This window comes from Vigna unguiculata, chromosome 7 (assembly GCF_004118075.2).
Source record: "Vigna unguiculata cultivar IT97K-499-35 chromosome 7, ASM411807v1, whole genome shotgun sequence".
NCBI lineage: Eukaryota > Viridiplantae > Streptophyta > Magnoliopsida > Fabales > Fabaceae > Vigna > Vigna unguiculata.
Genome location: NC_040285.1, coordinates 28,764,567 through 28,791,580, shown reverse-complemented (window position 1 = coordinate 28,791,580; position 27,014 = coordinate 28,764,567). Strand labels below are relative to the sequence as shown.

Here is a 27,014-nt window from a genome sequence, read left to right as displayed (position 1 = left end):
TGGTTGAGTCATAATAGCTACAAACATATCAAATGATTGAGATATGAAAGTTTCGACTTACTTAGACTCACCTATCTTTCCAAGTCAGAGGCACTGATTGCCTCATTTCAATTCTTTCTACCCACTGGTACATTTTATACCCCACAATTATAAGGAAAACTCTTCACAACTATAAATAAAACAAATTGTTCAAAGGCAAACAAATCAGGAATCATGAATTCATGACTGAGCATATTTCCTTGCATAGCTGAGAATCATAACCAGTGACAAGGCCGGTAGAGAGAGGTTTGGGCACAATGGGTAGTTTATGCTTTACAATTACAGAACACAGTCAAGTTGCTTTATCAGCAAAACCAAACTCACCAAGTGCATGAAGGCTCAGTGATTGTTATTACTGTCAATATTATGTTCGACTTAAATTTTCCACAAAGAACTCTAGAACATCATAGGATTGAAATCATAATGTAGTTCATATTATGTTTCACAAAAAACTCCAAAAGATGATATTCCCGAGTAAACACAATTAAAGCATACCACGCAACACTAATCTTGAAGAAAAATACTTCATTAAGAACGGAATGTTACACAAACCAAAGCTAAGAAGAAATGAAACAAACATGCTAAAATTATGAAAATAATTCTATTCTACAATTAAGTAGTGAGAAATTCAAGGCCCTAATCAGAGTCAAGAAGGATTCATTTGAAATCCATCATCAAATGATCTAAACAATGGTAACTTAATTCCATTTTGTTCCATCCCATTTAAATGCTCAAAATTAGATGTCCAAACATCAGCTGGATCATAACATCATGGCCTCTTTATCAGTTCATTGTAGCTTACAAGAATTATTAAAATAATACACGTTCAAAGGAAATACACACGTCTTTACCATGTTTGAAGGACACGCAATTGTAAAAAGGATATATAAAAATAATACTAGCAAACCATAACTTACCTAGAAAAGAACAAGACTAATGCACCTGATTCAAATTCTAAAAATTTTATCACACCTTTTATAGAAAAGTAATACCATTCACTTTGTACAAAAGAGCAAAACCAAATTGCAGAGACAACATTAGTTGCCTAAATGCAATTCTTTAGCTGATCTCCTGCTCCTTGGAAGAAACAACAAGAAAGAGCAAAATCAGCGATGAAGATGCCTACTAGAGAAATAACCACAGCTGACGTCGTTGATTCCCCGACACCTTTAGCACCTCCCAAAGTTGTAACTCCCCACGCACAACTCACAATAGATATGATAGCACCAAAAACCTGTGACTTGATCATTGCACTAATAATATCCCATGATCTGAGAGCCCGCTGAGCTGAATCCAGGATAATGTTGATGCTCACCCCATAAACACCATCAGCAAGAATGGCACTAGATGCCATCCCTAATGTAAAACACAATAGGGTCAAAAGAGGTAGGGCAATACAAGTGGCTATCACTCTTGGCGTCACCAGGTAATCGACAGGGTCTGAACCAAGAACTCTCAATGTATCAGTTTGCTCAGAAACCTGCATAGTTCCTAACTCTGCTGCAAAAGCACTTCCAATGCGCCCTGCAACCACAATTGCTGTAACCACAGGACTCAACTCCCTTGAGAAAGCCAGAGCTAAAACCCCACCTACAGACCTGTTCAATCCTAACCTTGTGAACTCTCTTACAAATTGAATTGTGAAGGCCATGCCCACAAAAGCCGAAGTTAAAAGACACACCCCAACTGATCTTGGACCAACTCTCTCCAGTTGTTGAAGAGTGTTCCTCCAATGAATCTTTCCCTTTAGAGTCTTGACAATCACCTGCCCTGCTAGGATTAAAACTGATAACCCCCTCCACAGGTACCTTGGAGGTGACCAGTTGCTGAGAAATGCTGGTGATGCGCCATTTGGAGCATGATTTGTGTTCATTTCATCAGCTACCGTAGAAGCAGATGGATGGCTGTCATCTGTATTATGAAGCACAAACAGTCTTTTTGGTTTTATGGGGCCAGGAAAATTATAAACTTGAGGTCTCCCACTGAATTCACATTTCCGATCCCATTGAGAGGGAAATGGTGCACAGAATTTCACCGTAAATTTATTCTTCCCATTTGCACTGATGTTTCTGCAACACCATATTGTTCCATTGTACAGTCAATATACATAAATTTTAGAGAACAGACTATTATATAATAAAAATCAATGGAAAAGGGTAAGTATAAACCTGCAAGAGAAACAGATTAAAGGATGACTATACGATGATGTTTGCATGGTGAGATCCTTGACTAACAGACTCTGTTTGAATTTGAGGTCATCCAGTCCAAATTTCATACATTAGAGAAAAGATCGAAGTATAACATTGTCAAGTATTCATAATGATAGTTGGCACTAAATAGCTTTCACGAAGAAAACTGCCGTTTATTTGTGAAAATTGACTACATATATGCATTGTACATAAAGAATGAAATCATCTGAAATTCTCATGAACATAAATCAATTTCACTTACCTAGAATGATTCCTTTTCGTCCCCTATAGTAAGAAATGGTTAGAGCCTTGAACCTCTCCTGCCCAGTCGCAATATAATATATGTTACTTTAGGTAAATATAACACAAAACAAAAAAGCAATTCACCTCAATGCTGGTTCTCGTAATTGTTCGGTCCTCAATATTTTTTTACAATTCTGATCCCAATGAAATCATCTTAAATTGCAACCAAAAATATTTTCATAAAATAATTAAAATAACCAATGATTGAACGACTACACAAGCATAGGCTGGAGCAACACCACTTACGATTTTGATGAGCTAATTCAATCTCTCTGCACTTGCACTTAACAACAATTCAGAGTAAACATGTCGTTTAGAAGTAACAGGGAGGAATAAAATCACATTTTCACACAATAATAACTAGCTAATCACCCAGAGAAAAAGAGTCAAAAGAATGCAATAGCGGGAGGTCCACCAGCTAAACCCTAACATTGATCAACCGGTTTGAGTTGGGATCCACGATTGAGGAATGAACTAGAGTTTTCGGCATGGAATTAATTAATAAATTAACAAAAAAGAAATAAAGTAAAATAAAAAAGTATATTGAGGCGAATCCTGCAGATTTTGAGTGGAAAAAAGGGAATCATAAACAGAAATGGAATTGAAGAATAGAGAATGCACCGGAGATTGAAAAATGACGGCTTGAAGTGGTTCGCGGTGAGTGAGAGTCACCGACTACAAATTAGAAAAAAACCAAAATTTTAGGAAATCAACGAATCCAACGTTGCTTTGTAGTCAGGCAACTCGGCCATAGGGATTTGATTTGGGCATACCATCTGAATTATTATTAAAATGTCGGAAATGGAAACTCTTTTCATTATTTACACGTGAACGGACGATAATTAGCAATAGATTATTATTCAGTTGTATATTAAAGAAAAAAGATAAAATAAAATTTTAAACAGACAAGTTTATAACTTACATTTATACAAAAAATAATAATTTCGAATACACATTTATATTTAGTTTTTCAAAATAAGCACATGCACCAAAGACAATAAGACAATTTAATTCGTATATAATTTAAGTTATTTAAATATTCCACATTGTGTTTTCATATCATTATTTATTATTTTTTCCTAAAGAAAAAGGTAATTATTATAGATGTTTATTTGATTGCTTTATTTGACTATTTAACTTAACTTAATCTGAATTCTCGCTTAAGTTTCTAGGTGAAATTTAATTGAACTCAACATAACTTATTATGATATGGATAAATGGTAAGGTGGAGTAGTCCGTTCCATTTTTGTTCCTATTTTGACTGGTTCCATATTTGGTATGTGAAATGAGTAGTAATAACTCGTTCCATATAAAAAAAATCGGACTAATATTGTTGCTCCATCGAACATAGGATGCCAAAGAAAATTAGTTCGGTCCGATTTGGTTCATAAAGTGTAGCTCGATTGGTTTGTCCCGTATATATAAGAAAATGAGTTTACTTGTATAGGTTACTCTGTTTTATTGGTTAGGTCTCGGATATGCGGATTAACATGTATTTGTGAATAGTAAAATAATTTTTTTATAATAATTGATATTATTTTTTATTAAAAATATTTTAATTAGTCTAATTAATTAAATGTAAAAATTAATAACATCAAAAATTATAGTTAAAGTACAATATTAATATGTCACTTTATAAAATAGATATAACCTAAAAGTGTATAAAAATATATTTCATATTTAAGAACTAAAATTATTATCTTATATATAATGATTATCCACAATAATAATAATAATAATAATAATAATAATAATAATAAAAATAAAAGAAACTTACAGGAATAACGTAATGAATGGAGTACGAATTAAAAAAAGATAATATTTAATTTTATAAAAGGACGATCAAACCAGTCTGCTCTGCTTCGTCTTTAACCCCTGATGTGAACCTATGCAGATCAGCGGGTTCAACATCCCAACTTGTCCCATGTCTTCTAGCTGCGAGTCAGTCCGTCTAGTCCATCCGAATTGTCATCCCTAATCTCACATAATAATTAGTTTATAATAATCCAAGTAAACAAAATCTTTAAAAAACCTTACACGCAAATATTACAATAATATATATTTTTTAATGTTTACATTTTTATTTGAGTCTATCATTAATAATAAAAATTGAAATAAGTTAACTAAATATAAAAATCTAAAAATTGAAAAAAGTTAACTAAATATAAAATTAACATGTAATTAATCAATTTTAAATGCACTAAAAAAAGTTGTCTTTGATATTCAAGTATGAAGTGAATAAATAATAAAACAAAACAAAAAATGAAAGAGTTTTAACCAACTAAAAAAATATACTGAATTTTTTTTATTTCCGAATTATGCATGCCAATCTGCCTCTCCTCTTATTAGCCTCTGCAGGTTGTGAGCTATGGGAGGTGGGCCTAAACGAATAAGTGAATTAAAATATTTAGTCGTCATGTATTTTTTTTGGTAGGCTACGGTCATTCCGTGTAAATTATTTTACATTGTCATCTTTAGTTATGAGCAAATTGTGTTATATTTTTATTTCCATATCTTAAATTAGTTTGGACGAACAAGACTTGTTGACTTAAATTTCTGAATTAATCTCTATAAAGACTGGGTTATTTTGTAATTGTTGTTAAATTAAAAATTACAATTAAAATAATCTAATTGGTGTAAGAGTGAGTTAGATTGAGTTGAGTTTGAAATAAAAAAAATTGTAAAAAGTCAAACAACTTGATACTTTTCATAGTAGGTTTAGATAATATGTTTGTTTTAAACCAATTCAATTAAACCGGAGGAGGCCCTCTTATAATAGTCGTTTTCAATAAGTAAGATATTTTGTTCATCGTTTTGAGTCCTTCATAAATTTTTTATTTTCAAGCGAATCTTGATGAAATTATTAATTTTTTTTCTATTTGTTTGATGTTTTTCCTATGTCATAATTGAATTTTTGTCATTTAATCCTTTTCTTTTATAATTGAGTGACATAAATAGTATCCTATCCTGTCATTTTGATTCCATATTTTTATGTGTCAAGAATTATAAGATTTTGTGTTTAGTACAAAACATTGAAGGTTCATAGGAAAAAAGTTATATTATTATTTCAATTACTTATAAAAAAAATAATTATTACCAAATTAAATTACATAATTATAACAACAATCAACGTATAATTACTATAAATAATTTTGCACACAGTATACATTTATCAGAATAATACAAGTATAATTTACACCAATTTTTAATAATCATTCGAAATTAATTTTAATTGATTGATAGTTAAATTAAAATTATACATCATTTTAATTATCTATGTAATTTTCTTATAAAAAACAATACATATTGACGATATGCAGTAAAAATATAGTTATAACTATTTCAAATTGTAAATAATTTACTTTATGTGAGTTTATAATACACAATATTTTTTAATTGTATTGATTATATTATGATTAAATAATTCAAGAAATTTTCAGTGAATACTAATTAATTTGGTTGATAAAAAGCTAACCGAGTTATGTTAACACTTAATTTATTTATTAACACAAAACTAGTAACAAAACAAATAAGAATAAGTCAACATAGCATGAGATATAAGAAAATGAGTGAACATGACATACAAAATAAAGTTCAATTCAAGTAATATAAAGTTTAACTGACGAGATTTATGATGTTTTAGTTAACTTGTGAATTGGTTGTGCTAATAACATTTCCAATAAATAACAAAAGCAACAGCAAAGGGGACAAAATTAGGTCTAAATTATAATCCTGACGTAATTTATCAAAGAAGTACTAAAAAAAAAGGGAAAAGCAAGGATTGAAGGAAAATAATAGTGTGAATCATTTGCATATGAAACCGTCTGGGACATTCTTTGAGCAAGTGTTGATAAGCTTGGTAAAGGCGATCGGAATGTTGAGGTTGAAGCCCATAATGTTTGCTCTGAGTGCAGTGCAAAGGCACACTGCAACTTCAAAGTCTGCATAGCCATCGACCACAGCGCAACATTGTGCTCTTGGGGGCATACCCGTCGAAAAGTTCATCCACCCGTTTAGAAAACCCGAACACGCCGCAAGTTTCAGTGTGTCACGTGGACACGTTGATGGACCAGCAGCACACAGAACATCAGTATGAGCACCGCCACTGCTATTGTTACCACTCAACTTCATCATTGAAGCATTTAGGGTTGGAGGGCAATTCTCGCATCCAGATACAACTGCAAACAACGCTGCAACGCTAAGTGCCGCCAAAACACACCTTTCGGGAGCCATCATTTTCAATCTTTCAATCGCTTTCACTGGCAGTGGCGTCTTTGTGGAGATTGTAGAAAGTGATTTATAGTGGTAATGAAGCTAAGAAATAACAATGGATCTTGAGACTCCATCATTTTTCTCTGATTCCTTCGTTTGTGGAATAGAATGTGGAGAATCACTCAAAGGCTATTAATAGCATTTGCATGTGGAACGCTAAAATTATGCTTTGTTTGTACCAATTCCACGTTATGTCTTGTGGACGTAATAATCTAAAATTTGAAAAGGAATTATGTTATGCATATACGTACATGCATGCATGGATGATCACGTTGTGGATATTAATACTATTTATAGTATTAATTGTTGACACGTTAGAATTTGCTATCATAGAGTGATTTCGTGGGAATGATCAGAACATTTAATAATTCATACTAACATTTTTAACCTTAAGAGGATTAGGTTCAACTACTTTGAGTTTTCCATACAAACATTTCGTTAAAACTCTTGGTTGCACTTTAGGTACTCGTATCAACTAAAATCCAATCCAAATTTGATTTGATAATCAACGTTTTCTGAGCAAGACACAAACATAAAATGAAACAATTTATCATAGTAATAGACAAGTTACCTGCCAAATCAATCATACGTACTCTAAGAGTAGTAAATAATTTATCCAATAAATGCCAAAATCCGTAATAAAGAATCAAACTGAGTTGATAAATCTTTTCAACTAAAACGATAGATTTCTTTAAAAGATAAAGAAAAAACAGCACTGCAGATCCTTAGGTAAAGGATATGGCACTTTCTCTTCACTGTATAACAAGAAAAACGTTGAAAGTTTAATACAATTGACCAGTGATGAAATTTGTAAAAGAAAAAAAAAGAAGGAAACAAAAAACTGAAGTAAAAAACTCTCCATGATTTTTTTACAGAAATTTAATTTGATAAGATAATTCTAAGAAATATGTATATGAACAAGAACAACAAATCTGCACCTGCTCGTACCCTGTTCAGGGCACTTGCTATTCTTAGTTTCTTACTAAAACAGATATCAGGGAAACTTCTCTCTAGAGCACAGCACACTATTAGTAGACATTTACCGTCATGTCATATTCAGGGGCCACAATACACTGCCTTCGATTGATTCACCTGCATTTACCATGATCTCTGTTTAGGCCTAAAACCAAATGTATTAAATAACCTTTCCACGGTTATGTTTATTAAGATTTAGAACACAATCCAAAGAAGTAACAGAAATTGTTATACTCCAATATATCTTCTCATATTTTCAACTGAGTCATATGCTCCAATATTATTTGGAAGACCTACTTTGTTAAAATTTCAAGGTATAATAGACAGGGTGGAAGACTGACACAATCTTAACTTCGCAAGTTGGGGTATTACCTTAGTCACATAGATTCATGAATTTGACATTCACAACATAATGTTGACAAGAAAACTTTTAGAATAATAATGATACTGAGTTTTCACTATTAACCAAGGTTTATATAATAATGGGGAAACATATGAGTTGCATCCTTGTGTAAACTAAACCAACTTATTAAATGAATATATGGCTGTAACCACCTACCTAATTAAACCTCAGAAAGGGGCTTCAAGTGATTCTTCCCAGACATCTCCACTGGCATTTGACATATCTTCGCCATCTTCTTCCATGGAAAGCCTAATATACTCTCTATGTGCAAAACGATCCCACTCGGTCAAATTTGGATCCTCACGTTCCTAAACAAAACTCGTTATTAGATGTAACCAACATTACTAAAGCCTTCATGTCAACAATATAGGATCTCAAACTTATTTCTACCTGCCGTATGAGAAAGGGATCACGAGTCTCGAAAGCAATAAATTTGTTGAGATTGAAAAGAATGTTGAAAACATTTCCAGAAAGTTTGCTTCCTTTAACATCTCGTAATGTGATATATCCCTCATTCTGCAAATGTAGGACAGTCACCACTTGGCATATACTGCAGAGGAATAAAACAAAAAACAAGTAAAAAGAGCAAAGATGCAAGGATAAGAACAAAGAGAAACCTCTGGTCCAATCATATCTACAATCTGACACAATATATCTTCAAAAAGCACGGGCTCTTGGGCCATGCACTCCATCCGATGCAACTGCTCCTCATAAAAGAACTGCATTTCATTTGGTGTCAGCACTCCATTTCCATCCAAATCAATGCATTTGAACCTACAAGAATTAAAAAAAAATTGGGTGAAAGAGATAAAAATTGCAGCAAGTTAACTTCTAAAATTGTTACTGAGATACTGAATCTACAATGTAGAAATATATTGAACACTCAAAAACCTTGAGTAAGCAGTAAGTTTCAATAATCTTAAAACGAATACTCAAGTTAAATTATTGACTTGCTAAAAGAAACACGTAAAAAAGCATGCAGAACAAATACACCAATTGATGCAAATACAAAGTTAGAAAGTGTGGAGCAGGATGTTATTGAGGATAAGGAAAAGTATCAAAGACTTGTGAACAAACTTATGTACTTATCTCACAACAATGCAATAATACAATTTTTCCTAAATTTAAGAGAATGGTGTGAAGAAAAGCGAGGGAGTGGAATGAGAAAAAAAGGAACAGAAGAGGTCAGAAATGAGTGGAAATGAAAGCAATTTAGATTAAAAGAAATGAAGAAAAAATACATTAAAGTGTTTTTATTATAACCTTTTTTATTGACATTATTATTTTATTGATTATATTTAAGAATTTGAAAAAAAAATTGATCGCATATATGTCACTCCATAATCAATTATGTGGTCTTCATAAGCAATTATAGGGTGATTTTTAACGTGAAATGTGGTAGAAAAACATAACATAATCAATTACGTGATGCTATTTCAACTTTTCACTTATTTCATCCCACATTTGGGCAGAAAGTTTCTCACACACTCTTCTTTGATTTTCCAACTTTCACCCCCTTCTTCATAAGCAAACCGGTGACCTCCCCTCACTTTCTTTCTCTTGTCTTTGCACTCCCAATTTCGTGGGATGCAAATGAAGGCTAACAGGAAAGACAACTAATGAAATACCTATTCAAGATGTCCGTATTAGAGAAAGTTTTAGCACAAGACAGGGAAATGGCACCTTTACAAGAATAAAAAAACAGATATAAGGATTATCCATATTATTATTAGAAAATTTTCAGAGTTAGTAAAACAATGAAGAAAATAACTTGCATTCATTTTATGATCCAACCTGTCATATATTAGTCAAGATGTAATTTCTATTGTTGCAAAAAGTATCTCCAGTATTTAAGATGGGTGGGAAGAATACCAGTATTCTAGACTAGGTTCGGATGACTTATCTTCCTCCGCAAGTATAAAATAAACAAAATCTTCGTAGTTCATCTTCCCTTCAACTTTACTGGTAAATTTCCTTGGAACCTAGAACAGTTTAAAGCATATGAAAGAAAATATGTTAAAATACAAAAACGATTTTAAGTAATCAGTTCTCTTATTTGGAAATCATTATCAGGTAAAAAAATTGAAATCATTAATTAGCAAATCAATTCCACATTTGGGATACCTTAAAAATTAATGGAATTAATTTCATTAAAGTAATTTACTTTATTACCCTAAAATATGTTAAAATACACAAAAGATTAGTAATCAGTTTTCTTGTTTTGAAGTAATTATCAGAGAAAAAAATTGAAATGAATGGAACTCATTTCTTTTAAGTAATTTAATTATTGCCTCAGAATATTCACAGTGGGTAGCATCGACCAAGGGCAAAATTTATTTATAAATCAAATCAATTCATAATAATTTTTGGCTCCAAACACACTATCAATTTTCAATGAGGCTTGCTATATCTGTACACAGTAGAGCAGAGCTGAACTTGGCACATTGGCAAAAGCGAAAAATTTATACAGACCTGGGAAAAAATTCTATCAACAATCCGATAGGTAAGAGAATGGTTCCCATATTTAATAAGATTCTCTCTATCAATGAAAAAGTCATGATCTGTGTCGAGCTCCCAAAACTTGCAGTAAATGACATAAAAGTGCTCATATGAGAAGTACCTGAAATTCCATAAGACAATTAATGAAGCAAATACAAAAAAAAAAAAAAAAACTGAATTCTACAGAAATATCTAAATTGAAAATGATAGCCAATTATGAATTTACAATATCTTAGGGATCAAATTTCTCAAGAATGAACATCGACCAAGCACATGTAAGAACAAAGGAAGTTGCCCACATATTAAAGGTTGCTTCTTTGCATCCAATAATGATATGGGATAGATCTGTCAGGATGTTTACTGTTCTATTGTTCAATTCAATTAATATATTCAGAACTAGCAAACCAAGAAAACGCAATAATAACTCATCAGATTCAGAATTCAGAGAATCTCCATTTGCTCGCAGCCTTCTCTTCTGACCTTAAATTCTTTCAAGCTATGTTATTTGATTTATCTTTGGTGTTTTGCTTGTGAGGTTTTAAGAAATATTGAGCCCTAAAATTAAGGACCACAATTTGCGTGATGGATTTGGGAGGGAATTGATTCGTAATTAGGATTAGGGTGGTGAAAAAGTCCTGCATTATTCCTCCAGCAGTTCATTTATTTCGAAGCATAAACCAAAATTGATTATATAAGCATGATCAGATATTCCTCGGTTCTTTTTCCACTAATTAGTATAAATTGAGATTTGAGGCATAAGCTTGAGGCAATTGCTAGTTCAGTTCTTCAACCTGAAATGTTTCTATATAGTCTCACTAACTCTTCTAAACTTTCCTTTTCTAATTAAAAGTTAAAGCAAGAAAGGAAAACAGAAAAAATTCTTTTAAGTAAACAGACCCTTAAATTTTACTTGTTCCAGTGCCTTAGCCAGCCTTTCAGAATACAAGTAATAGGGATAAAACAATCGATTGAATTCAATGAGCACAACTAGTTTCACAGGGTAAAAGCACTTCTCTATAGGAGTTCATGCCAATAAACGAAAGGAAATTTCTAGGACAAGGGTATGCCTCCAATAGAACATCTAGTGATTTTTCTGCTAAAAAGCCTTTACCTCAGAACCTTGTTAATGTCCTCTTCCTCGTCTACATGAAGCATTGCATCAATTAGGTTCCCACGTTTCAATTCTCTCAGTGTAAGTCGGCCATTTCCTGACCTATTCATGTAGTAAAATATTCTATGTATGACAGTCTCAGCTGTTTTAAAAAACACATAGCACAGCAGTGAGAAATAGCCTGAGAACTTCTCGATAAAAAATGTAGAAAAGAAACCTTAAACACAAGAATATGTTAAAAGAATTGAAATTCTTTAGTTGAAGCTCAGTGAGACAAAATTTCCTAAGACGTAATATATCTAATATGGTAAGTTGATTGTACTAATTATATTATGATGACAACCCACCTAGAATAAACACTCTTGAAAGTTAAAAACCTAAGTTATATTTATGTTACTAATTGATATTTATTTGGTTTCCCAAGAGTACCCTTCCAATTTATATTTTTTGAGATTGAACTGAGACTGCGTGCTTAAGGGAACCAAGCCGATAGCTGTCAACAAAGGCTAGGCTGCCCAACCTAGCTCACTTAACATGAAACTGAAAAATTTTAGTTCGGTTCAGGTTGGTTGGCCTAACAAAATTTTGAAAAGTCACTTTTAAAATGAAAAATTAAAAAATCTACTGTTTAATTTTTTATGTATTTAACAAAACAAGATACATGAAAATTAAGATTCCATAATTAAGAAATTGGAGAATTAAAATTTCAATCTAACATTATCTTTGCAATTAGAGGATTTTTTTAGGTAGGTTAATGGGTCAACCCGACCATACCACAGGTTCAATCAAGGTGGGTTGGGTTCAATATTTTGACCCATTGTTATAAGATTTTATTCCAGGCCTAGCTGGAACACATCTTGGACAGGTTGACCCATGCGTTGGGACCTTTTTGATGGCTCTATCCAAGCCCCTTCCACATACACCAACAGAAGTTGATAAGGGAAAAACTACACATGAAATTGATATAGTAACCAAAAAAGAAACCAGAAAAAAAAATCAGACCTAAAGAGACATCATGAATGTATAGGTAAATAATTTTTTTTATGTATACTGTATAATTAAACCCCATTATTAATGTGTTCAGAATAAGATGCTTTTTTGTCATATATTAGTGAACCACACAGGTCAGAGTTATGCTGATATGATCCTGCAACCAGAGTTTATATTTGAATATATACACAGACAAACAGAGTCCTATCTTTTAAAATAGGCAGTGATATACATTTTTAAGTCATCTTTTTATTGCTCTTCTTCTGTAGATGCTAGCTGGAGCTGGTTTCTCAAAGGAAACAAAGACAACACCAGCTGCAGTGAAATGAACTGATAAATAACAAACAAAATTCATTAATCGCTTCAAAAAGGTCAAATACCCTCTCCTTAGACTCTCAATCTGTAAAATTGCCTGATTCAAAAGACAAACCAAATACACCTTTGGACACAAAGGTGTTTTAGGTTTGTTAGATGTAATGGGCTTAGGCCTATCTCTTTGTATTTTCTTATTTATAAATGCATAACCCTATGTGCTCTATACACATTAGGGATTCAACCTATGCCTCCCTTTTTTATTTTAACTAGGTTGAAACCAGGATTTGTTTAGTTTGTCTCTGCAGTTTTTGTTGGCTAAACAAGAAGAATTGAGTTGCAAGGGTTTTGATTATGACAATTGCAAGGAACCACAAAGCAAAAGTTGGACAATTTTTGGAAGAATATTTAATTATTGTTTAAAGTCTCTTGTATAAAGTTCTTGTTGTATTTTGTAATTTAAGTAAACTTAGAAATGTCATGAAACTGCAGTTAGTACTTAATCCTTATGGGAACGTTCTATTTGTGCAAAATGCATTGTGATAATCGATTATCACCTGTGTCATTGGAATAATCGTCGATAATCGATTATCAGCGAAAAATATTGTTTTTAGAAACTATTCTGGCATAATCGATTATCATAAATGATAATTGATTATCAGTAGCAATTGGAACTTGTCTTTTCAGTTTCTTCACCTAATTTTCAAACCTCAATTTATAGAATTCTTTTCCACTTTCGAAAACACCTTTCTGAGCATCAAAAGTTGAGTGTTGTGATTGCTAAAGAACTGTCCGAGTGTTTTTAATAAAGAAACTTTGAAAAAATTAGTGTGGGTAGAGCGAAAACTTTCACCAATTGGGTTCTTGGGGATTGAGTGTTGATGTTGTTGTTAGGAAAGTTGATCATCCTCTATGTGTTTCAGAGGAAGTGTTTTCTTCTCTTGTGTCTTAAAGAGAGATGTTCTTTAAACCCTTACTCTCTTATCTGATTGTACTGCGTTTATTTTAGTGATTTAGTTAATCTCCTTGCTTAAGAGATTAACGAGTGGATGTAAGGTCTTTTGACCCAAACCAGTATAAATACTTGTGTTCATCATCTTCTTCCATACTCTCTTTATTAAACTACACTTGCTTTTAAAGAACTCAATCTTTCATTTAAATGCTAAATTTGGGAAAAAAATTTAAAGTCTTAAATTTTATTAATAAAACCAAATCACCCTTCTCTTGGATTTTGTCCACTCGCGAATCATTCCACTCCGCGAATATAACAATTGGTATCAAAGCTTACTTTGATAGTAATTCAAAAATTTCGAAAATGGTTGGACAAAACCAAACCTTTGCCGAGGGTGCCTCTAGTAACAGACTTCTACTTTTTGCGGGAGTAAATGATCCCTTTTGGAAAGTAAGAATGCAAATTTTTTTGGAATATGTTGATAGGGTATTTGGTATGCTATGATAAATGGTCCATTTGTTTATGTTAATGATGTGCAAGAACCAAAGTCCTTTGCTCAATGGACTGCAGATGAAAGCAGAAGAGCCCAATATGATCTAAGGGCGAGAAACATAATTTATCTGCCTTAACCTATGACGAGTTTTACAGGATATTTATCTGCACCAGTGCACGTGAAATGTCGGAGATTCTTCGAGTGACTCATGAAGGAACTGATACTATAAAACGTGCTAGAAAGAACTTGTTGATCCAAGAGTATGAGATGTTTCGTAAGCAGGGAGAAACCATTTACGATGTGCAGAAACGGTTCATGTACATTGTCAACCATCTCACTGGATTAGGTAAAACTTTCGCTACTGATGAGTTGAATATAAACTTTCTTAAATCCTTAAACAGAACTTGGCAGCCAAAGGTGACGACCATTATGGAGTCATAGAACCTTGCAATAATGTCCATAGTGGCTCTCTTCGAAAAGTTAAGGGAGCACAAGCTTGAACTGGGTAGATTAAATGAAGAAGAACTTTGCCTTCAAGACCGAGATTGTCAAAGGCAAAAAGCATAAGGAAAAAAATCCGCTAAGTCTTTTAATTTATTTTAAATACAATAAAAGGCAACCAAACAACAATATAAGAAAATAACAAGATACAGAGCTCCCCCTAAAACTCTGCACTTATAGCATCAGCATCCTCATGAGCAAATTCCTCATCAAATCTATCCTCTAGATTTGATACTATGTTATCTAGACCCCTAATCAAACCAACTACTTCTTCATGACAAGTGTTGGAAAGAAGAAACAATTCTTCTGTTCATGCTTAAAATATTCTCTTCCAAGGAGAAGAAAGATCTCACAACACCATTGGAAGAGTCAACATGAGTGTCAGCAGTAGGTACAAGAGCAGGAGGAAGAACTTCATACTTGGCATTTCATCTCTGTGCATGTATTGATCTCCAAGGCAGATACACTTCATTTGCTTTAGTGAGCTATATGAGATTTGATTTGCATTATTAGTGCGATGAACTTGTTCATCAGATGTGTTTACGCCTTTATATTCACAAATTCTAGAGATGAGAAGAGAGAATGGTAGAGGATATTGAGGAAGGCGCTTGGCTTTGAGCATAGTATCAAGAATCACACTTGGCCAATCAATGATAATATGGTTTAACATCCCATAGATGATCAAGAGATCTGCTTCGCTGCATTGAGCATGGTTTGTGCCACGGGGACACAATATCCAAACAATAAGAATGTGGATGAGACACTCATCTACTTTGAGAGCTCCTGCTAGTAATTTTTGCCTACATCCTGTTTGGGATTTCTTAGAAAGGATTTGTATTCAAGGATCTTGTCGAATCCATCAATGCCAACAGTTAGAATTGGCGTAGTATCTTCATGGATGGAAAATTTTGCGACATTTTTCCAGATATCATTGTCAAGAAAGATCTACGCCGTTTACTTTTGTGAAAGCTACTCCATCCCGGAATTTGTAATTATAGTAAAACACTCTTACTAAGTCAAAATAGTAAGAGCCTCGCATTTCTGCCAAGTACTTGATTACCTGCTCTGCAAAGAGAGTTGAGCAATTAAAGCACTTTGTTGAAATGCAAGGTTTTTATTATCCTGACTTAGTAAGAGTATTTTATAATAACTACAAATTCCGTGATGGAGTAGCTTTCACAAAAGTCAAAGTCGTAGATCTTTCTTGACAATGATATCTGGGAAAATGTCGCAAAATTCTCCATCCACGAAGATACTACACCGATTCTAAGTGTTGGCATTGATGGTTCGACAGGATCCTTGGATACAAATCCTTTCTAAGAAATCCCGAACAGGATGTAGGCAAAAATTACTAGCAGGAGCTCTCAAAGTAGACGAGTGTCTCATCCAGATTCTTATTGTTTGGATATTGTGTCCCCGGAGCACAAACCATGCTCAATGCAGCGAACCAGATCTCTTGATCATCTATGGGATGTTAAACCGTATTATCATTGATTGGCCAAGTGTGATTCTTGATACCATGCTCAAAGCAAAACACCTTCCTCAATATCCTCTACCATTCTCTCTGCTCATCTCCAAAATTTGTGAATATAAAGGCGTGCACACATTTGATGAACAAGTTCATCGCACTAATGATGCAAATCAAATCTTAGATAGCTCACTAAAGTAGATGAAATTTATCTGCCTTGGAGATCAATACATTCACAGAGATGAAATGCCCCAATATGAAGATGAAGATGAAATTCCTCCCTCTACTCCTGTACCTACTGTTGACACTCAAGTTGGCTCTTCCAATGGTGTTGGGAGATCTTCCTTCTCCTTGGAGGAGAATATTTTAAGCATGAATAGGAGACTAGAAGAATTGTTTCTTCTTTCCAACACTTGTCATGAAGAAGTAGTTGGTTTGATTAAGGGCCTAAATAACAGAGTATCAAGTCTAGAGGATAGATTTGATGAGGAATTTGCTCATGAAGATGAGGATGATGATGCTATGAGTGCAGAGTTTTAGGGGGAGCTTTGTATCTTGTTATTTTATTATATTGTTGTTTGTTTGCCTTGGATGCGTTGTATTGTATTTAAAATAAAGTATAAGACTTAGTGGATTTTTTTCCTTGTGTTAAATTTTTTAAAGATTCTTTGAATCAGGGGGAGTTTCTCTCCTTTGCTCTTTTTGTCTAATGATCAAAAAGGGGGAGAAATGTTTAAAGCAAACTAACATATTGTTTTTAATGTATTCTCTGTATAAGTTGTAAAGTGCAGGATATTACACAGGCTTTAAACGCAAATTTTGATCATCATCAAAAAGGGGGAAATTGTTGGCAAAACAAGAAGAGTTGAGTTGCAAAGGTTGTGATGATCACAATTGCAAGGAACCACAAAGTAAATATTGGAAGATTTTTGGAAGAATATTTAGTGATTGTTTAAAGCCTCTTGTAATAAGTTTTTATTGTATTTTGTAGTTTAAGTAAGCTTAGAAACGTCATGAAACCACAGTCAGCACTTAATCCTTCTGGGAAGGTTTTATTTTTGCAAAATGCACTGTGATAATCCATTATCACTTATGATAATCGATTATCCTAAGTTTTCTTCAATTTTCATATATGTCACCGAAATAATCGATTATCATAAATGACAATATTATCATAAGTCATAATCGATTATCATTGAAGTTGGAACATGTCTTTTCAATTTCTTAACCTAATTTTCGAATCTCTATTTATAGAACTCCTTTCCACTTTCGAAAACACCTTTCTGAGCATTAGAAGTTGAGTGTTGTGATTGCTAAAGAACTGTCTGAGTGTTTTTAAGAAAGGAGCTTTGAAAAACCTAGTGTGGGTAGAGCAATAACTTTCACCAAGTGTGTTCTTGGGGGATTGAGTGTTGTTATTGCTAGGAAAGTTGGTCATCCTCTATATGTGTTTCAAAGAAAGTGTTTTCATCTCTTGTGTCTTCAAGAGAAGTGCTCTCTAAACCCTTACTCTCTTATTTGATTGTACTGCCTTTATCATAGTGATTTAGTTAATCTCCTTGTTTAAGAGATTAACAACTAGATGTAAGGTCTTTTAATCTGAACTAATATAAATACTTCATCTTTCCTACTCTCTTTATTAAACTGCACTTGCTTTTAAAGAACTGAATCTTTCATTTAAACGGTAAATTTTGGGAAAAAATTTTAAAGTCTCAAATTTTATTAATAAACCAATTCAACCCCTCTTGGTTTTTGTCCACTCGTGAATCATTCCGCTACACGATTATAACAATTTTTCAAAATGTTGGACAAATTTCAGATTGGTGGTTAGTGAGTTGTTATTTTATGTGGATTGTTGATTTCTTAAAGTAAGGGTACTTTTCTGCTAGTGCTCTAGTATGATGTAATGGTATTTTTACTCAGATTTCCAATTTCAAAGGAGGATAAAGAATGCGTTCCATCATGACTCTTTTACAAATAGAATGTCAGACTGCTTGCATTCTAGCATGCCCACTTTAAAAGAAAAAAGTGGGCGGAAATTAAAGGAAATCATATCTTAAATGGAGATTTTTACAATTCCCAGACTTTCACTAAGAAATTAGCCCCAAAGCAACAAACTAAAAACAGACAATCCAACCTTGCCATCAGAATTAAATGCCCTTCATAAAATTTAGGTGAGACTAGCGACTATGATATCTATTGATTTAATTAACATTTTAAGAAATAAAGACTCTATCTAATTCATATGACCTTACCATATCTTTCCTGAAATTCAGGCGTGCTTTGCAAAAACTCCAATCCAGGATGAGTGGATAATAGTTCCCTCAGGACAGGTTTGAAATCATCCTACAATCAAAATAGAAAATCCAAATGCAATTTTAATATTTATTTTAAAGCCCCTTATAGTTCATGATGAGAGACAGAAAATAGAAAAAATACATTAGACTATACAAATGACAGCGTACAAAAGAAAACAAACCTGTGCAAGGTATGTTCGGTATGGTTGCTTCAGTATTGTATATATTTGTGTGGTTAAATCCATAGCTAACATATTGCCCCGAATCCAATAGTCTATAAATTGATCCCTACAATATATGTCACGAAATTGAGAAATTAGTTCAACAGGCAGTAACACCAATACGAAATGTCCCAAACAGCAACATAGTAAATTATGATATGTAATCTGTCGACATTCAACTTCTCTAGGAAAGTCAGTCATGATCCGTTAAGATGAAAGACATTTTACACAGAAAAGCAAGAATCATAGTAAAATAGTGAGGGTGATATCAATCCCAGCTACATTTTAAAAATAATTATGTGAGTCATCTCAAAACAATAAATAAAAATTTAAAACACTGGACAACAATCAATCAGATCTTATAACCACATTCAACTTTATGCCGAACTGATATCTAATAGGCATGGCATTTTGCTCCTTAATAACTAGTTAGTGGTATGAAACAAATAACATTGACTAAGCAACTATCAAATGTCTTGCAGAAGCACAATAAACATCAGTCTTGAACAACTGTGTTTTACACTCCTCCGGCCAAGATAGTCAAACTCAAGATACTTTGGGCAGGGAAAACAGAATCATAAATCATGGAATACAAGCACAGCACAAGATTCCTATATGTGTGCGTGTGCATGTATATATATACATATATACACACACACATACACATACATCATACATATACACATTCTTGAAGCCAAAGTATCCATGTTGAGGATGTATGTAACACATTGGATACACTTAAAATACAAATCCACACAGTATCAATAATTAAAAATAAATCAAAACAGATGCGTGAATATCAGAAAAAGATACATGTCACAGCCTTGAAGGATACGTTTTCCAATTTCTTTGGGATTGAGGGTATTTGAAGAACATATCATCGAGATTGTTTCACATACATTTTTCAATTTTCGATTTCAATTCAAATACATTTTCACTTTCTATAGAGCATTTCAGATATCTTTCCCATATCTCAAAAATGTTTTGAAATGTCACTTTCAATTTTCTGTTACACGGTCAGAAAATGAAAATTATTCAAAGTGGTGCAGCCATGAAAGCTAGATGAAGGGGTGCCTGTGCTCAATTTCTTATTCTTCTGAAAACTAATTAATGTGGTGCTTGTATTCATTTTTTCTTCTTGTCATATTTTATGGGGAGTGCATTCTGTCACTTCTTTTGTCTTCTTCCTCTGATATTTTTCTTTCCTTTAAATATAGGATACTATTTTTTATTCACTCTCTTAAAATATAGACTTCAAAACTAACTCAACCTCAAAAAACTGACTTTTAAGATGAAGTTTGTACTAACTTATATACTATAATTTAGTCATATAAATATGATATTCAATACGCCCACTCACACTGAGGATTAAATATCTCAAACTTGGTATTGGATATTTGTAGGTAGTCGGATAACTAGTATGAGATAGATCCAATAAACCTTACTAGGATAGACTTTGATATCATTTTAGAAAAGAACTCTAAGATGAGGTTTGTCCCACTTACATATTTTTTCTTATTATTTATTTTTATATAGAGGCAATATTTTGATAATGTTGGAAACCTTACACTGGCACGATTATCTCCTGATGAACCATAAATATGGAAATTATCTTATTTACATATGATGCTCAAGGAGGGGATGAAATTGATACTATTCCTATTTTTAGGCAACAGGCAATAAGTAGTGATTTACAATTTTCATTTTATATTTAGTAATGTTAAAGACTATAATTGCCATTGCTAGTTCCTATATACAATTCAATTTAGGATATTTAGTATGTTCAATTTGGATAATAGTATGGCAATTTTAGAATGGTTTTTAAAAATATTACAAAAGCATTTTATTTCATTTTTTGAATTATATATAAGCTCAGATACATATTCCAAATGTATTGTATGCTATATTTTACAAGATGAAATAAATCCCCGTGTCATATCCACTGGTATCATATCCCATCATAGCATAAAACATGGCATAAATAAGAGAAAATTCCTTTTATAATAGATATCAAATACTTAATTAAGCTTGAATTCATAATTATATGTAAAGAAAGTCAATAAATAAAATCGTCAAACTCATAAATAATTCACGAGTTACAAGAGGTAATAATTTCTTCCATCTTCTTCATCACAGAAAAGTTAACAGTGAACACAAATACAGAAACAGACCAGAAAAATATACATTCCAATATATATTTACAGCTGAGAACGATTTGAACATACATCCTAATTATGTCAGCAGTTTAAAACTAATTCTATCAAAATCAATTCTAATCAACATCAAAGCAAAAGGACCCTTCTAAATTGAATTCAAACAACATAATGTGAATCTAGTTAAGTGAGTCCTCCAAAAACGAATTCTAAAATCACCAACTAGAAAAATAGTCAAATTGCCAACCAAGGTACTTCTTATCAGGGTCAACGAAGCACACATAATGTCATCCAGCATAAATAAAATGGTTTAGAATATAAGTGGTTTTATCTAAGGTTAATATATTTTTCCTTCATTTGAGGGAAAAGATGGAAGTAACTAAAAATTCACTAAACAGATTGATTAAAGCATTTCGGTAAGCTCCCTTTAAAGCTAGTTGCTAAGAAAGAACCCAACACTTAAATATGCTATTAGGCATTTCAACCGTGTGAGACTTAGGCACCTTCAGAATACCCAAGTTCCTATCATAGCGCAGCCCTTGAAACCTGACACCTCCAAAAGTAGCTTATTCTGAGACTGGCAACCAGCTATGCCATGCACTCAAGCACTTGAAAAACCCTACCTTACAAGCTAGTTGTTAAGGGAGGAGAACCAAACACTTAAACAAACACCTCCATCGATGGACTTAGACACCTCATAAACTCAATCCCTATCTCAAGCCCAACTCGAAAAGGCATAACCACATCCAGCAAGTAAACCACTTTCGAAAGCTCATTCTATCAGCAAACATCTGGCAGCCCAATTTTTCTTAGCATTTATGAAACAACCCGCATTTAGACATTGTGATAGATTTAGAGTTAAAATGTTCAATAACTTTAGTATTTCATCTGATGCAATAAAATATTCAAATGAAATGATACAATAAGAGAGTTGGTACCTTGTTATGGTTCCAGTAAAATTGACATCAATCTTTCTGAAAAGAGCAGTGGAGAAAAATGAGGGAAGTTTGCAGAGCTCTTTTGCAACAGACTTAAATTCTGCAAATTAACAACAAAAGTTGAAAAAGGAACTGGCCTTTCAGCAGAATAACTATCATAATTGAGAATTTAGAACTAATTAACTCACTAATACCATGTTCTCAGAAAGGACTTCTCACCATGTAATTGCAGACCATTCACATGGCCATAAAACCGACTATCAATTTGATACAGGAAATGCTCTTTCATTTCATTTGGTGGTGGACGGCCATTTTTAAAGTAGAACTGAAAGCATATTATAAAACAAGGAATTAATTGATTCTTTCTATTCTAGTATAACCAAACCAGAAGTATAGAGAAAAAATAAAGAATCGGTCAATACTAACAAATACCTGTGGAATGACCTCCCTTACAGGTTCACTGACTAGTTTTAGTGGAGATCCTAATGAAGGACTATTCCTCTGTTTTGTGGTGCGTGGGGAACCAGATGAACTACGTGGAGAAAGTGGTGGTGTACTCCCGGCAGGAAACAAGGAAGGTAGAGAATTGCTTGACAGAGCATTTGTGCTTGTTGAGTTCTCAAGTGTACTCAAAGCAGCTCCTGCCTTTGCATCAGCAAGCAATGACTTAACCTGTTTTCATAGTGCATTAATGAAAAAAATTAAACAGATGAAGACAAAAGTACCATAAAAATATAGCTAGAAAAGAACAAGGTGGTGTTTTGGAGATGGTCATTAAAAATTAGAATAAAACATCTATACTCTGACTGCTTAACTTGGTTACTCTAATCTATAGCCTTGGTATTAAACTTAAACTATTAATGAGATGTTTATTCCGTTGATATGATTATTTAAAGTTATATGACAATAATTTAATGCATCTAGAATAAAATGCCCTTTCCTGCTTTTAGGTGATTCTCAATTTACTCTATTAAATCACACAGCTTAAAATTCATCCTTGTGTGAATCATGTGGAAGTTCAACCACTTCCATCACAATGCATAAGAAGATTTAACAATAGAAGCAAGGAACAAGGAGGAAAGAGGATAAAATAAGAATAATTGTCTCAGTCATCAAACATAGTAAAAGAATTATTTATTTTATTAAATAAGCATAAAGGACAAAATTTCCCTCACTAAATCCAGGCCAGGCCAGGCCAGGCCTGGCCAGGCTAATCATTGATTTTCAGGTTGCACAGAAGACTCACGGTTTGTTTTCCTCAATAGATTTAGGACGTGAAAAAATAAATTACGAAGAGAAATGTTTCCCTTAAACCTACTATTGAGCAAGAAAGGAAAAAAACAAATTCTCAGATTTCCTTTGTCAATAACATGCAAAAAAATGTCATATTTCAGTAATCATTACATCCAACATTGTTATGGGGTCAAACATTATAGTGGTTGGGCCTGTTTGTTTCCTTTTAAAAAACAAAAAAATAAAGAAAAGAGCATGTTTGGTAAGAGTAGTTTTCGAAAACCCTTTTCTAAACTAATATCTTTGTTAGTTTGTATAACCAAAGCATCTCTAAGTTGATTTAGTTTTCTATTCTCATGTTCTTTCGTGTACTTCTACATTATTCCTACTTCTACTCTATGAAATCTATGAACGCTGTTTTATAAAATAGTTTAAAAAAACAAAGGTACAATCAAACAAATCCTTACTTTTTCAACATATTGTTATTGAAACAGGTCATCCTTCTTTAGCAACTCTAGCTATTGCTCATAAATATTATTTTGTTGATGTTTCCACAGGGTAAGAATAAACTTCCTTTTAAAGTATCATGTTGATTGCCCTTAAAAATCTAAATTTAACTAGAAATATGAATAGCATCCTCCTCCAGTGTCCAGATGAACTCCCAATCACAACTTAATATTTTAGCAACATTTGAATAATTCAATTTAAATTAATTATATCATCAAATAATGGCTGTAAATGCACCCGATTGGACACAACTGGCATAAAACCAAGACATCACTTCAAAAATCTCATAATAACTTTATCTGTTGGCATTTGTTAAAATAAAAGAGAGATTCATATCATAATAACCTTATCTGTTGGCATTTGTTAAAATAAAAGAGAGATTCATAAAAGCTAGTGCTTAAGATGACTTATAAATGATAAACTAGAACTGTCAAGCCACAAAGTATCAATAGAACCTCAACATTACAAATCTTCCTCGTATGATCTAGAAATGAAAGCATATCAGCAAAAGCAACGAAATCAAACTATAGATTCTGCTAAACAGAATAAAAATGGTGGAACGTATCACCCTGCATAACATTCCTCAAGATTCATAAAACCCATACATATTCATAAAACTTACATATAAGAGAACAATACCTTTAAAACACACAAATTCTTTCAATTAAGCTTAAAATCACAAGCATAAGAAAGTCAATAAATAAATTCGTACGGAACTCATAGCTCACAACAAAAAACTTAAGTTGTAAGTGCCTACTATAGTACTGCAGTACCTAGACCTAAAATATAGATCATTCAAATTAAAATCATAATCATTCCAGAGATCGACATTGTCCAACTCCTTAGTCACAAACAGCAAACAGAAAGAGAAACAAACCAGAAAAAGTGAATCAGACAAACCAGGGGAAGAACTGCAGCCTGACATAACAGAACCAGATGAAACAGTGAAGAACGGTAGAAGCAGCAGAGTCATGTTTTGGGAGACGAGGTCAAAGATGAAGACAAGAAATGTTTTTTTTTGGTTTCTTGTTAGGGTTAGTGAGCACCTCGTTTATGGACCTAGGTTTGTATAAGCCCAAATTGGGCAAAACACTTTCGAACCTGGCAGTAAGCAGATCAAGAAACTCTACAATTCTTCTAAGTCTACAATTCTGTGCTGCAATTCTACCCATTTCTGAATTTTATGGCACAGCAAACTCACTCAGGCACCACAGAAGCATACAAGCATACATTTCTATGACTCAGCATGCGATTTTGATGACAATGAGCATGAGAGCAGTATAATTCCTATACTAGAACCCTCTTTCAGATTGCTGATTAAATTGAACAGAAAATAACAAATATCTGTCGACTGTAAGAACTGTAATTCAAGACATCAAAATGGAGGTCACCTCTCCTATGGTTAGGTCATTGGAATCTAAAAGTTCCATCAAGGCACTTGGCAGGAGATGGAAAGGGTCATTTATTGTGTTTAAAATATAAAAGCCAAAATGGATAGTAACGTTTCAAGATCAAAGAATCAGAAATCTCTTCCAAGTGGCAATGAACTCTACGTTAGTATTGTACACTATAAAGCTACTTTGAAAGGAAGAAAAGGAATGCTCAAACAACAAGTTATTCACTAAAGAGCATATAGAGAAGAGTAAATGAACGTAAACGGTTAAGTTACAATCACGTAGCCCAAGGGATTCACAATATCCAGCACGATTGGAATGATAAGTCGTTAGGAATTAACTCATTTCATTATCAGGATCAGTATTTTAACATTACAAAAGTTTTCTATCTTCACAGTTATTTTGGATTTTTAACATCTTGGGTCACATGTTAATTCAATTTGGCTAACTAAAACCCCCCATGCAACAAAAGAAAAACACTCAATTTGCTGGTAAAAAAACCCTACACAACTCTATCTGCACCATGTCCACTAGTCAAGTGAATAGCCAAAATCATTCATTGATTCATAGAAAAGCATAAGTGGTTCAGTTCAAATGAACTACGTATGTATATATGTACCAGGCGACAAGTATCCGGAAGCGAAAGCCACTGCGTGAATAGCTCCTCAACAACACAATGACTCGATTTCAGTGCAAAAGGAGACACCTCCTGAAGCTGCAACAAATCTGTGTCCAAAGACACCAACTCCTCAGTTTCCTCCACATCCATCACAACACAATTCTACCTCTCATGCACTCAACAACCCTAATTCAATCACAAATTCCGTAGCCCGCCAAAAACCCTAAACCCCACTTTTTCAACAATTACTCCGATTCCTCCCCTACCCTTCTTCAACCACTTGGGTTACCAAAACCCAGCAACCAAGTTAACAACTTTCAGCCAAAAACAATCATGGGTACCGGAGAAGATGAACACAGAGGGTCCTGCAGCTTGGCTTCTCTGAAACACACCCCATAGTTGCAAATTCCAGGAAATTTGAATAGATGAGAGGGAAAAACGGTTTTGGTGACAATCAAGGAATGAAACAAATTGGGAGAGGAGAAAATTGGAGTCTGAAGTGAAGGGGAAATGGGAAATTAAAAAAAAAAAAAAAGAAATAAAAGAAACCCTTGTTTGGTTTCGAGGTTTGAAAAAGGAATGAGGGCGAGGCAAAGAAAACAAAACGAAACGGTAGTGATGAATGAGAAAACAAAAGAAAACACAAATGAAAAGAGGTAAAATAAAACAGTAGAGTTGTATTTATCTGTTGTGTCCGTGTTCTGTGCACGCACTGTACCAACTGAAACTGTCGAGAGAGAGCGAGTGAGTGATTCCTGATTACCAAACCTTTCTTTTACCTGCCAGAATAATTTTGAATTTTTTCGGGTGGGAAAATAGAGAAAACTATTTTATTTTACAGGTTTAGTTTTAACGGGTTTTATTTGATGAGATGAAAATGTAAGAAATTAAGATGATTTTGCCAATAATATAAAAAATAGCATTATATATTTAAAAATAAAAGTTTAATATAACAATGTCATTAGAAGTAATGAAATTGGTTTTCTTTATTGGACAATATTTAAATATTTTCAGTATTTGACTTAAATTAAAGTTCACACCTATTATCAATGAAAAACTTTCATTTTAGTTAAAGAATTAAAAATGTTTAAAGATTTCTACTTTATATCTTGTTTCTTACTACATTATAACTATGTTAAAAAATT

At 33.1% G+C, this 27,014-nt stretch overlaps 3 protein-coding genes across 4 annotated transcripts; all 3 read right to left on the bottom strand.

The window, feature by feature from the left end:
- Positions 1 to 776: 776 nt before the first annotated feature.
- Positions 777 to 3,325, bottom strand: LOC114191870 (protein TRIGALACTOSYLDIACYLGLYCEROL 1, chloroplastic). 2 transcript variants are annotated; one of them, XM_028081312.1, is made up of 4 exons: positions 3,153 to 3,325; positions 2,491 to 2,548; positions 2,208 to 2,278; positions 777 to 2,108 (listed from the first exon to the last, which is right to left on the bottom strand). In XM_028081312.1, exons 3-4 carry the CDS (start codon positions 2,252 to 2,254, stop codon positions 1,085 to 1,087), a joined length of 1,071 nt encoding a protein of 356 aa, XP_027937113.1. In that variant the 5' UTR covers positions 2,255 to 2,278; positions 2,491 to 2,548; positions 3,153 to 3,325; the 3' UTR covers positions 777 to 1,084. The 2 variants fall into 2 exon arrangements, with proteins under 2 accessions (XP_027937113.1, XP_027937114.1); XM_028081313.1 differs by lacking the exon at positions 3,153 to 3,325 and adding an exon at positions 2,778 to 3,143.
- A 3,010-nt stretch (positions 3,326 to 6,335) lies between these two features.
- Positions 6,336 to 6,764, bottom strand: LOC114191363 (putative lipid-binding protein At4g00165). The gene has a single exon (XM_028080533.1). It carries the CDS (start codon positions 6,762 to 6,764, stop codon positions 6,336 to 6,338), a length of 429 nt encoding a protein of 142 aa, XP_027936334.1.
- A 739-nt stretch (positions 6,765 to 7,503) lies between these two features.
- On the bottom strand, positions 7,504 to 26,596 carry LOC114191629 (serine/threonine protein phosphatase 2A regulatory subunit B''beta-like). Its single transcript, XM_028080926.1, has 13 exons — positions 25,870 to 26,596; positions 22,549 to 22,788; positions 22,336 to 22,441; positions 22,117 to 22,216; positions 18,987 to 19,092; positions 18,763 to 18,853; positions 11,792 to 11,933; positions 10,654 to 10,801; positions 10,054 to 10,163; positions 8,799 to 8,955; positions 8,572 to 8,697; positions 8,338 to 8,489; positions 7,504 to 7,895 (listed from the first exon to the last, which is right to left on the bottom strand). Exons 1-12 carry the CDS (start codon positions 26,017 to 26,019, stop codon positions 8,349 to 8,351), a joined length of 1,617 nt encoding a protein of 538 aa, XP_027936727.1. The 5' UTR covers positions 26,020 to 26,596; the 3' UTR covers positions 7,504 to 7,895; positions 8,338 to 8,348.
- Positions 26,597 to 27,014: the final 418 nt, after the last annotated feature.

Bases quoted from the DNA above. Each gene is read 5' to 3' on its own strand.
- LOC114191629 (XM_028080926.1), bottom strand. From the start codon at position 26,019: ATGGATGTGGAGGAAACTGAGGAGTTGGTGTCTTTGGACACAGATTTG. The intron at 22,217-22,335 runs GTGAGAAGTCCT...GTTAATTTGCAG, and splicing joins GAATGGTCTGCAATTACATG to AATTTAAGTCTGTTGCAAAA. The intron at 8,698-8,798 runs GTTTCTCTTTGT...CTACATTTGCAG, and splicing joins TAGATATGATTGGACCAGAG to AATGAGGGATATATCACATT.
- LOC114191870 (XM_028081312.1), bottom strand. From the start codon at position 2,254: ATGCAAACATCATCGTATAGTCATCCTTTAATCTGTTTCTCTTGCAG. The intron at 2,109-2,207 runs GTTTATACTTAC...ATGGTGTTGCAG, and splicing joins TTAATCTGTTTCTCTTGCAG to AAACATCAGTGCAAATGGGA.
- LOC114191363 (XM_028080533.1), bottom strand. From the start codon at position 6,764: ATGGCTCCCGAAAGGTGTGTTTTGGCGGCACTTAGCGTTGCAGCGTTG.